Below are 10,888 nucleotides of genomic sequence, written 5' to 3' on the forward strand. Positions count from 1 at the left end.
CAATTTGTAAGTAGTGAATCTTTACTTCATAGAACACGAATGATTCAACCAATACCACACGGCAAACAAGGGAAGACTGACCGGAAACCAGGTCTCTTGACTTTAAGCACAGTCCTCTTTCCATTAAACTATGAAGACATTCCAATCCTACTGAGAAGTCAGGGAAATATAAGAAGCATAGACATAGAGGCACATACTTTTAACCTTCCTCACTACTTTTCTTTGGCTTAGCAAATGCAGGTTCCTGAAAAATTTTTAGTCCTTGTCTCAGTCTTTTAACTCCCAAATACTATACTATCCCTCTTAGGAATTTGGGTTAGAAAATTTTTATTCATTTACTTGGATCATCTCTTATGTGTTAAGTGGCTGCCATGTATAAAGGACTGGGCTTCTATTCAAGACAATGAACTGACTTCCTCAAAGAATTCCAAGAGGCAGATGGGTATAGTGAACAGAACACTTAATTCGGAGACCTGGGTTTTGGTTCTAGCTCTGGCTGGGACTTGCTGCTTGTCCTTGTACAAAGTCACTTGATTTCATTGAGTTTCAAGTTTCTCACCTTAAAATTAAGGGGATAATATCTTTGGCTTGTAAGAGAGTTGCTCTAATAGCAACTACTTGTGAAAAACTTACTATGTGCCAGCCACTATGCAAAGCACTTGGTGTACACAATCTCGTTTCTTCTTCAAATGACAATGCTCACGCTCATTATGCTATTATTTCCCCCACTGTACTGATAAGAAAACTAAAGCTGGAGAGGTTAGGTAACATTCCCAAGGTACATAAGTAAGTCAAGGAGCTGGGGATTGGATCTAGGCTAACTACAGAGCCTCCGTGACAAAACCTACTGCCCCCTCACCAAAATAAAAAACAATTAAGGATATACTTTGAAAAGCATTAAGCTATCTAATTTTAAGTATTCCTTTCGTCTAATTCCACTTAATTAAACTTCTAAGATGTGAACAGGTCCACTCATTTGCTTGCTCAATAATCACCTCAAATGACCAAGGGAGAATCTGGAGGAGGAAAACCCATGCCTTCCTGGCTGGCTCTCACAATAGACAGAGAAGTTCTAAGTGGGCTTCACATGTTTCAAACTTTCTAAGTATCGTCTTCCTTCCCTTCAATCTTTTGGTGGCTTGCCTTTCCTGAGAAGTCCAGAGGCCCACTTTTAGCCAAATCTGAATATTGGAAGCTTTTCTCTTGAGGAGAAAAATAAGTGACAATCTAGCTCCTTGAAGATCCAGTTAACTACCTTGTAAAGCAGGAGTGGACTCCATGAAATACATGAACAATTTCTCTCTCCAGAACCTTTGCCAGACTTGGCACAGGCTGGTCTATTAGAAATACATAATTGAATATTCTTAACAACTCAATTCTTCAACCTCACTTTGATCAATAGTTCATTACCTAAGTTAGATCTGCCAAAGGGGCAAACTCTTCAGCCAATTTATCCCATATTTGCATGAATATTATGCTGTGAATGTTACGCTCCTTTGAACTTCAAAAGAGTTTCCTGGCCTCATTGACTACAACTTTAACAACAGAGCATAATGGAGTTATACAGAAGGACCTTTTCCCAGCTAAAGACCTCAAACCTTGCTGATGCTAAACAGTAACAAACTTTTATGTAAGCAACAAATGGCTCATTCATCCATTGCAATGCACTATCAGTATTTTCGGGTTTCCTGAGCCTGTCTTCTCTCTTATAAGAGAAATTGTAACTATGGCTAATTAGCTACCAGCAAGTGGCAGCACCCATCTTCACCATTCCTTGTGATGAGCTTTCCACAAACAAAACGTTTTTTCCACACCTCTTCAGATTTCTGAATCAATTGAGTGAGCATCTTTGACCATAATGGCATCCCCCGTCATTCCCCCGTGATGCCCCAAATAGGAGAGCAAACAGGCTACAAAGCACATTCCTTGACCTAAAAGCTTATATTCTAACCAGCCCCTGCAAGATAAAAAACTTTGCCTTCTTTTGGTAAAATGGTGTCAGACAAGGAGAGACGTGAAGGGTTTATGACCCAGGCCTACTCTTACCCATTTTCTGAAGTTTTTCCAGTTGCTTTCCTTTTTAATTTTAGAAAACCCCTCTATTTCTTCATCTACTCCCATACCAACTTGTCTCTAGAATTGCACAGTAAAAATATGGGAAATAAGATGTACTTTTACTTTAAAAAGAGCTTTTCTCCTGTTTTAAAAGTGAAACTTGCCAATTGTGGAAATTTTGGAATAGACAGAAGCATAAAAGTGAGCAAAAATAACATTCATAAACCTACCATCCGGAGATTTTAAAAAAATTAGTTCCCCATTGCATACCATACAGGAATATAAATTTCAGATGGAATAGAGAACTATGGGTAAAACATAAAATTATGGCAGCAGTAGAAGAAAATATAAAAATATAGGGTGAGAAAGACCTTCCTAGGAATAAGAAATCCAGAAGCCATACCGAAAATGAATGACAGATCTGACTACGTAAAATTTTAAAACTTCTATATGGGAAAAATACAACTTAAAGATTAAAACAAGTGGCATATCAAAAATAATATTTAAAATATAAAAGGTTAATAAGTAAGTTTTTAACAAATAAATATCACAAGCAACCAAACTAAAAATAGACAATTCACTGAAGAAATAAAATTGAACTAGTACATAATCGAAAAGATGCTGCAGAAACAGAAAAACACCAAGCAAAACTGACAGATTATTTCTCCTATTAAAATGGCCCCGAAATACAAAGATTGATTATAATCTTGTTGAAGGAATTAGAAATGGACTTTCATACATAGATGGTGGGAGCATAAATTAATACAACTTATATGAAGGGCAATTTGACAGTACTTACGAAGATTAAAACTGAACATGCACTTCGACTATTTCTCACAAATACTTGAATAAGTGCCTAAAGATGTTCATAAATGTCTTACTTTTAATAGCAAAAACCAGAAACAACCTCAATATCTACAAATATAGACTGGTTAAATAAACCAATGCAAACTTATGCAACTGCAAACCATGCAAGCATTAGAAAGAATATGGCATTATTACATTGCAATGTATTGACATGGAAGGATGTCCTACACACATTATTGAGCAAAAGCAAATCACAGAAAAGTGTATATAATATCCTATTTTTGTAAAACAAAATACCATACAGACATGTATATATAATTTTATAAAACAAAGAAAGTAGTTTGGAAGATCACACAGCAAACCACTAATAATGGTTATCCCAGGAGAGTGGAATGAGAGTTTAGGGACACATGTTCCATATGAAGCTCAGATGCTTTCATGTTGTTTTGTATAATAAGCATAGATATTAATTTTATAATTTAAGAAACTTAAAAATAAGTTAACAAGCATTTCCCAGGGCCACCAAATTTTCAATAAACAGTGTTTTTAATAGTAGCATTATATTGCATTACCTGGATCATTTTTGTAACTATTTATCTATGAACTGACATTTCCACTGCTTCTGACTTCTCACTGTTAGAGCTGCAATATAAATCTCTGTGCATGCATATTGTGTGTGTTTGTGTATGTGCATGCATATATCAAGACAGCATACATAGGACATATGATTTGAGGTTTTCCCTTTAGCAGAGATGATTTTCCATGTCTTCAGAACAGTTAGCTTGGGCATGGACACACATAATGATGCTCAGTGGCTCATTAAGGGAAGGACCATGACCTTAGCCTCATCATCTGACAATAAGCCTGAAACACTGGACCAGATCTGGTGCCCTAGGCCATCTGTTACATAATCACTTTGGCACCAATTGAATATCAAAAGGGCTTGGGACAAATTCATCAGCACAAGGAAATATTAGAAAGTAGTAGATTTGGTTTGTAATTTTTTTAAGTCACATCTTTCTTTGTCTAAGTTTCATGGACAATATTATTCAATTCTTCATAAATATGAAAGGCTTTCCATAAGAGATGGTCTTCTTAGAGTTACAAGCTTTCCCCATGAGGTCATCATTAACAGGCTATAAGGGAAGTTTCTCTCTAAGACAGGAAGATTTTTTTGTATAAATTTAAGGGGTACAGGTGCAGTTTTGTTACATGGATATATCGCATAAAGTCTGGACTTTAAGTGTAACCATCACCCAAATAATGTACATTGTACTTATTGAGTAATATTTCATCCCTAAGCCCAGCTAATTGTGAGCTGAGCTGAGAATGCATGGATGCTTCTGTCACATCCACTTAAATCAAGGAAGGCTTCTGGAAGAGGAGGATTTGAGATGAAATATATTCAAGTGGAAGAAGAAGGAAGCAATTTGAGGGATACAAGAGTAGAGGCTGATCCAAGCTTCCTTGCTGAGATCATGCCCCACTAAACTTCCTTTTGTGTCCCAATCATACTAGATATCACCATACACCGCTCATGCTCAAAAGCATAATCAAAAACACTATTAAACACTATTTCTCCCAGGAAGAAGACTACATTTACTATGAAAATTGTAGTGGGACAGAAACACACTTAAGGATGGAATAGGCTTGGCACTGTTCTCCTTGTCAGCAAGACTTCTGCCTGATCTATTTAACTTACGTGATAAAAGAGATAAAGGTTTAAGTGAAGGGCTTCAGATGCTGCTTCAGTTCCTACCAAGAATATTTTCACAGCTCCTTCTCATGAATAAGTTCAGTGAAGCAGAGAATGCCCCTCTTGGACCAATTCCATTTTGTGCTTTTTTTGATGCTGTCAAAAAGGGGAACTAGAGCTTAGGCTTTTCCTTCAAATTTAGAGCAAGCATCTACCTCAGAGATGGCTGCAAGTGGCCCAAAGAAGGTAAGACCCACATTGTGCAAAGGCAGCAAGAACGGAGATGTCGACCGTTACTCATAAATCTCCTAAACGTGGCAGCAAGGAGGGTTAATTATCCCCCCCGCCCCCACTTCCTGCCACTCTCTGCTTTCTCCAATGTGTTAGCCCATTACACGGATCGCTGACTTTCTAGAAATATTCCCTGGCTTTGCGGGGATGTTCTTTTCAATAAATGGCATTCAATTTGCTAACGGTCCCTGGAATCTCAATTTCCTCAAAAGATTTTTCATCTGCGCCCAGTTCATAGGAAGGTTTCGTCCTTCCTCGTTTTTTGGCATAAGGGAATAGGCAGAGCCTGCTTTTCTTTTTCTTTTTTTTTCTTTCCTGTGTCATTATTTTTCATAAACTGAAAGCCTTTGCTGAAGAGTCTGAAATTTGGGAAAATTCCAGCTCATCTGTCAGATATTTCTAGAGTTACATAAAATGTAATGAGATTTGTATAGTTTAGAACAGGGAAGAGAAAATAAGCTATATGTGTCATATGTTCTATGAGACAAAGACTACATGATAATCAGAAAAAGCAGCCCCAAATTTAGTTGGCCTGATTCAAAGCTCTCATTCTTTTATCAATTCATGCATAAACCAGTAACATTCACTTTCTTCTCTTAGAATAATGGCACGGCCACATTTGGGCTAAATCATAATTGCTACAGATTATAGCCACATTTTCAAAGAAATTATAAAAAGTGTATTATTTTCCAAATGCAAGACACTTACGTTTTACTTGCTCTGTTTTGCCTCCTTCTAGCAAAAGAAAGAACAACAAGGAAAAGATGTATTTCATGCCTCCCATTTTCCACTTTTTTCTCATTTGGACCACTGCAAAAGGTGACAGAACCTTCAAGCTGTTGGGAAGAAAGCAGAAAAAAGACTTAACACAGATCTTCTGGAACTGATAGAGGTCACTGATGCTCAGGCTTCTAACCTGCTAGAATAAAAAAAATAAAAGTCCGAGAATTTACATAAGTGTAAGTATTGTTTGCCTGCACAAGATAAAGGACTTGCCTCTCCTGTCTTGCAAAGCTTGTGGGTGAAAATTCAAGTGAATGAGGGTGCATTCCTATCCAAAGCTGAGGCTAAGTCCTTACAGGCAAGTTATAGGAAAATGAAAATAAATTTTGAAATCTTCCTTTCTAAGGGAATTAAAGTTGATTTCTCAAGAAATTTTTTTGGGAGAAAAGGGAAACTTTAGCTTGCAAAAATGGTTATTTTAGCAAACAAGGTAAAAGTAACAAGCATGAGACCAAGCAATTTCTGAAATGAAAGTTAACTAATCTTAGCTTCAAGACTACTTTTACCATTAATCCTTTTGGAATGAAGTACAAATTGATCAGTTTCTCCTGTGTCCTCTATGAGATCTACAAGGATCTTTGGTTTGGCAACTAATATTGCAAAAGATAGATGTAATTAGCAAATGGATACAATTAAACACCTGAAAAGTTTTACTGCTTAAAATGGTTCCAACATATTCCTCCCCCAAGAAGTCCATTGTAAAATGGAAATTTTAAATGGGCCATTTTTAGCGGAAATTGGGCAAATTAAATAGATAATCTGTTCACCTTGCACCACCATGCAAAAGGCCATTAAAACAACTACAATTCTTCAAAACATGAGATTGGCATTCCCAGTATAAGGGGTAGAAATCTTAAACCTTTTGAACCTTGGAACACAGAAAGTTTGCTGTAGCTCATATCTAGTCACGGATCATTTCCACAGATGTTAGAGTTTGCAAAATTCTTCCAATGGGTGATCTGAAAATATTGAAATGTTCTAAAAACACCAGATTCAATCTGAATGGGAAATGAACTCATTGATCTTTCCAGAAAGTCCAACCTAAATATTGCACATAAAGAACTTGAAGGAATGCAAAACGATCATTTTGGAGAGTTGAATATCTTTGGGCTCTGAAATAGATGCTACAGCTCCTACTTAAACGCTATGAAGTTGCCTGGGTCATTCAAAATCCACTGTTTCAATTATGAATGCATAACCAAGGAAGAACTGATGATAGAGTAATCTGTGCTATCAAACAAGATTTGCAGCACCGTCTGCCTTCCTTCTTTACCTCCTCCCTGCTCCTTAAAGAACCAAATTCTCTCAGGACATGTTCCTACCCATCTAAAGACCTGAGTTCTGATGTCTTGGTCCCCTCTGTGAGTTTGTGGCCCACTTACAATCACTCAGAATGTCACTGTCCCTTGAGGGCTACCACGTTTATTTGAAACAAATCATTTTCATTAACAATTTAACACAGCTACCCACCTCAGTGAGGTTCTTCCTGAGCCTATTCTAATAAGTTTATTCCCCAAGCCTCCAAAAGAGAAAGATTTTTAACCACTGAAATCCAATTTATCACATTCATATATGGATTTCAACGGGTGTTTCTGAAACCATGGTTTTAGGGTCTCCCCATGCGAGAATCAACAGGGCTGCTTTTCTTGTATAATGGTTGGGCGATTCGGTGAACAGTAGCATTGCTTCATAACTCAAGTTGGCACGAAAACAGCTCATAGATTTTTTTGCCTTTCTTAGGTCCCAACTAATATTATGAGCAAATAAAAAAGTTGGTAACTAGAGAGCAATTAATCTCCTTTGGCGTTCCTGTCATCTGTGTGGCCTCCCAGGCTGTGATGGAGAACATCAGAAAATGAATCGCTTTATAAATATTCACTTTTGATTTACAAGATCCTGAAGTCCTGCCTTTGTATTCTGTGCAGAAATATGAACCAAGAAGAGTTCCCTCCCCAGATCTCCTCACTGTTCAATTTCTCTTTATCTCTTCAGCTTTTTCTTTTAGGGAAGGGGGTGGTTCAAAACATGTGTTGGGACTGCAGCAGTAAACACTAGCAAGCATTGCTCAGCGAACTTAGCCGACTCTTATTCTTGCAAAGAGCCAAACTGTCCTTAATTTTTCAAATTATACTTTGACCCAGTTAACTGGAGTTATTTCTGCATTAACTCTCTGTCTGCTTCACACAGGCTGTTGTGCCATTGAACTTGCACTGGCTCTTTTACAGGTTACTTAGACATGTAGCCATTGACATGCTTCAGGGGATCCAGGACCCAACAAGAAAGCAACAACAACAACAAAAAACAAAACCCTGCAACTAACACAGGTAGTGGAGGTGGGATGGGAGAGTTCCTGTGTTTTACAAGAGAAAGAGAAATGTATCAAGTACCAAAAGAAAGGTATTTATTAAGGTGCTTCCATGAAACAAGCATTCACATTGTTCATCTGCGTTAAGCAAAGGGACCAACAGCTCCTTGCCCAGCTGTGATTGCAAGGCAATCTGGGCCATCAAATGTCAGGAGCCCACTTTCAGAACAGGTCTCCTGGGTAGAACAGAAGCAAAGAGACATCCCCACAGGAAGGCTAAGGGATGAACACATGTCAGCCAGTTCTTCACGCCCCACAGTGTCTCTTTAATCCTCCTGAGAGGCTTGACTGACCTTGTAATCTCACATTGACTATCATCTGTGGGACAGCCCCTAGGGTAGCAATTTTCTTTCTGATAAACAATAAGAAAGACACTGGAGTCCCAGGCCCTTGTCCATCAGCTGAAATCCTCTCCCCACTCTACCACCCAGCAAGAAAAGTTCAGTTAACTGGTGGTGTGTTGCCACTGAAAATGGCAGTTTTAACCCAGGGTATCTCTTGTTGGAGGAAATGCTTTCATTGCTGCTTATGACTGACAAACAATGCCTCACATTTGGCTTGCAAAACACCTTTCTATCATTTCATTTCATTCCACACAACTCCACCTTCAAAATGGGCACTGGGGGGGACCCAGAGAACTCAAATAACTTTAGTGGCAGGGCTGGGAGGGACTGGAAAGCAGGCTTTCCGGGCCCTATGCTCTGGCAATATACCACGTTGCTTCCAGAGCCTAGTGTCTCAAATTCTGACCCCCGTAGTCAGGGACAAAAAATGAGGCAGATGGCCAGAGGATAGGATAGGGAGCCTTTCGCCCATCTACCCTGTTACATTAACTTTACCACGTATTCATCAGCAAAATGAGAAAACAGGCTCAGGAATACAGGCAGTGATTAAGGGGACTGCAGAGTCCCTTGGGTAGCTCAGGGTGGAGTACCTAAGTGACCTCTCAAAGCGCCAGAGCATAAAGAAATGCAGGCCGAGTGGGGAGGGACGAGCTGTGAGTTCGAATTCAGAGACCCCCAACTTGCTTTGGTCAGAAGCCTTGGGCCCCACCTCCATCCAGGTTGCTAACTGCTGGAGCACAGAACAGGTTGGGGTGGCAGGGGAATTTGGGGCACCCTGGGGAAACTTCCAGGGACGGCTCCGGCCAAGAGAAGGCAACCCACCTGTGCAAAGGCTGGAAAAGGAGGTGAGGGAAGCGGGCGCCGGGCACTGCTCACTAACCTGGGCACTGGCCTCCTCCGTCTGCCACGCGTGCACGCGCTCCGAGCTCCCCGGGGCGCTCTCGTCCGAGGTCTGGGGCTCGCAGGTTGTGGCGAGAGCTAGAGTGCGCGCGAGGGGGGAGGGGGAACTCAAAAGTGGGTGGGAGGAAAAACATCACCGCCCTCACACCACGAGGGAGCAGCGGCTTGCTCGGCTCCCGGGGGCAGAGCCAAGGCGCGGGCGCGGCGGCCCGGGGCCACCTGCCCGCCCTCCCGCTCGCTCCCCACTTGGCCCGAGAAGCCGGCCGCTCGGCGCTGGCGGGAAGTCCGCAAGCACGCAGCCGCTGCAAGCACGCACACTTTCTCCGCCCCGGCACAATGGCTTTATTTCTGCTCCCCCGGCCCGAAAGTTTAAAAATCGGGAGAAAGTGTGAGACTCAGCCGGCTACTTTCCCATCACACAGCGCCCCCACTGCAGCCCCCCCTCCTTTGGCTAGGCGAGCGTTGGGGTCTTAAAGGGACCGCACAGCTCCTCCGGTCCCTCCTCCCTCTCTGCACTGGATGCACCTAGGAGCTCCCCACCACTCGCGCACGCCCTGAAGATACCGACTACCTTCGGACTCCCCTGCCTGGAAGCCCACACCCGCTCTCCTCCGGCACCAAGGCCTTTCCGAGGTGTGCACCTGGTCTGGTCCTGAGCTGGTGCCCTGGACACAGAATGAACCCGCCTCGCAAATCACGCCCTAGCATGCTGCTTATCATTTCAGGGCGTTTCCCATATCCACACTGTGGCTAACAGAGTGACAAAGCTTTGGTTTGGTGTCCTTAAAGGCGGGGTGGAGATGGGTGTGTGTAGGGTCAGGGATTAGAAATCCGCTTTCTCTTACAAACTGGGCTCCCAAGCCTCATGGAAAGGGCCTGTTCTAACTGTTAAGTGTCTTGAAGAAAACTTGGTGCCACACAATATACCCACCTTTTTTTTTTTTTAAATGAGTCCGTAAGCTTCTAAGTTGGGCCAAGAGCTCAACCTGGAAATCACAATAGCACTGCTGATGCCTTGGTGGGCCTGCCTACTCCAAATTTGTGTTTATTCAACAAGTGATAGTTGCAAAGAATTGTCAGAAACTTCTAGGGTCCAGGAAAGTGCTGCCTCGACAGACAAAATTTTAAGCCCCTAAATTTGGAGAAGAACCGCAGAGCTTTTTTCTAGATGAACTAGATAAATATCTATATTCCTAACATCTGTATAGTACTTTATGGCTTACGGAGTGTTTTCACATACATCAACATTACTTTTTAAACCCTCAAAACCAACCGAACTACCTGAGGTCTCAAGTGTTAGAGTTGGTGGGGAACTTCTGAACCATTCAGCTTAACCTCATCATTTCACAGAAGAGGAAACTGAATTGGGGGAAGAGGATGATGTATTTAGATACATCATCACACAGCTAGTAAATGACAAATTTGAGATTCCAATCCAGATTCCCTGACTTTCAACCCACTACTCTCTGGTTGTTATCTCCAGTCTGTAGATGAGGAAATTGATGTTCAGAGAAACTGTGGCTTGTCAAAAAACAAACAAACAAACAAACAAACCACTTATCAGGAACAGAAACCAAAGAAAAATTAAAACAAGAATAATTGTCCCTGAACGTTACCTCCTTTGTCTTTTTCAGAAGTGTTAATAGT

At 41.1% G+C, this 10,888-nt stretch overlaps 1 protein-coding gene across 10 annotated transcripts in view; it reads right to left on the bottom strand.

Moving 5' to 3' along the window:
* CHRDL1 (chordin like 1) overlaps window positions 1-9,989 on the bottom strand; it is a 122,596-nt gene extending 112,607 nt beyond the window's left edge. The window contains exons 1-3 of one of the 10 annotated variants that reach the window (XM_063703210.1): window positions 9,813-9,989; window positions 9,222-9,319; window positions 5,558-5,685 (exon numbers count right to left, since the gene is read on the bottom strand). In XM_063703210.1, the coding sequence (XP_063559280.1) occupies window positions 5,558-5,651 (94 nt within the window). In that variant the 5' untranslated portion in view covers window positions 5,652-5,685; window positions 9,222-9,319; window positions 9,813-9,989. Of the gene's footprint in view, window positions 1-5,557; window positions 5,686-9,163 lie in introns of all 10 variants that reach the window. The other 9 variants (XM_063703209.1, XM_019019793.4, XM_004064708.5 and 6 more) reach the window with 9 other exon arrangements.
* Window positions 9,990-10,888: the final 899 nt, after the last annotated feature.

Source organism: Gorilla gorilla, chromosome X, assembly GCF_029281585.2.
Source record: "Gorilla gorilla gorilla isolate KB3781 chromosome X, NHGRI_mGorGor1-v2.1_pri, whole genome shotgun sequence".
NCBI classification, from domain to species: Eukaryota; Metazoa; Chordata; class Mammalia; order Primates; family Hominidae; genus Gorilla; species Gorilla gorilla.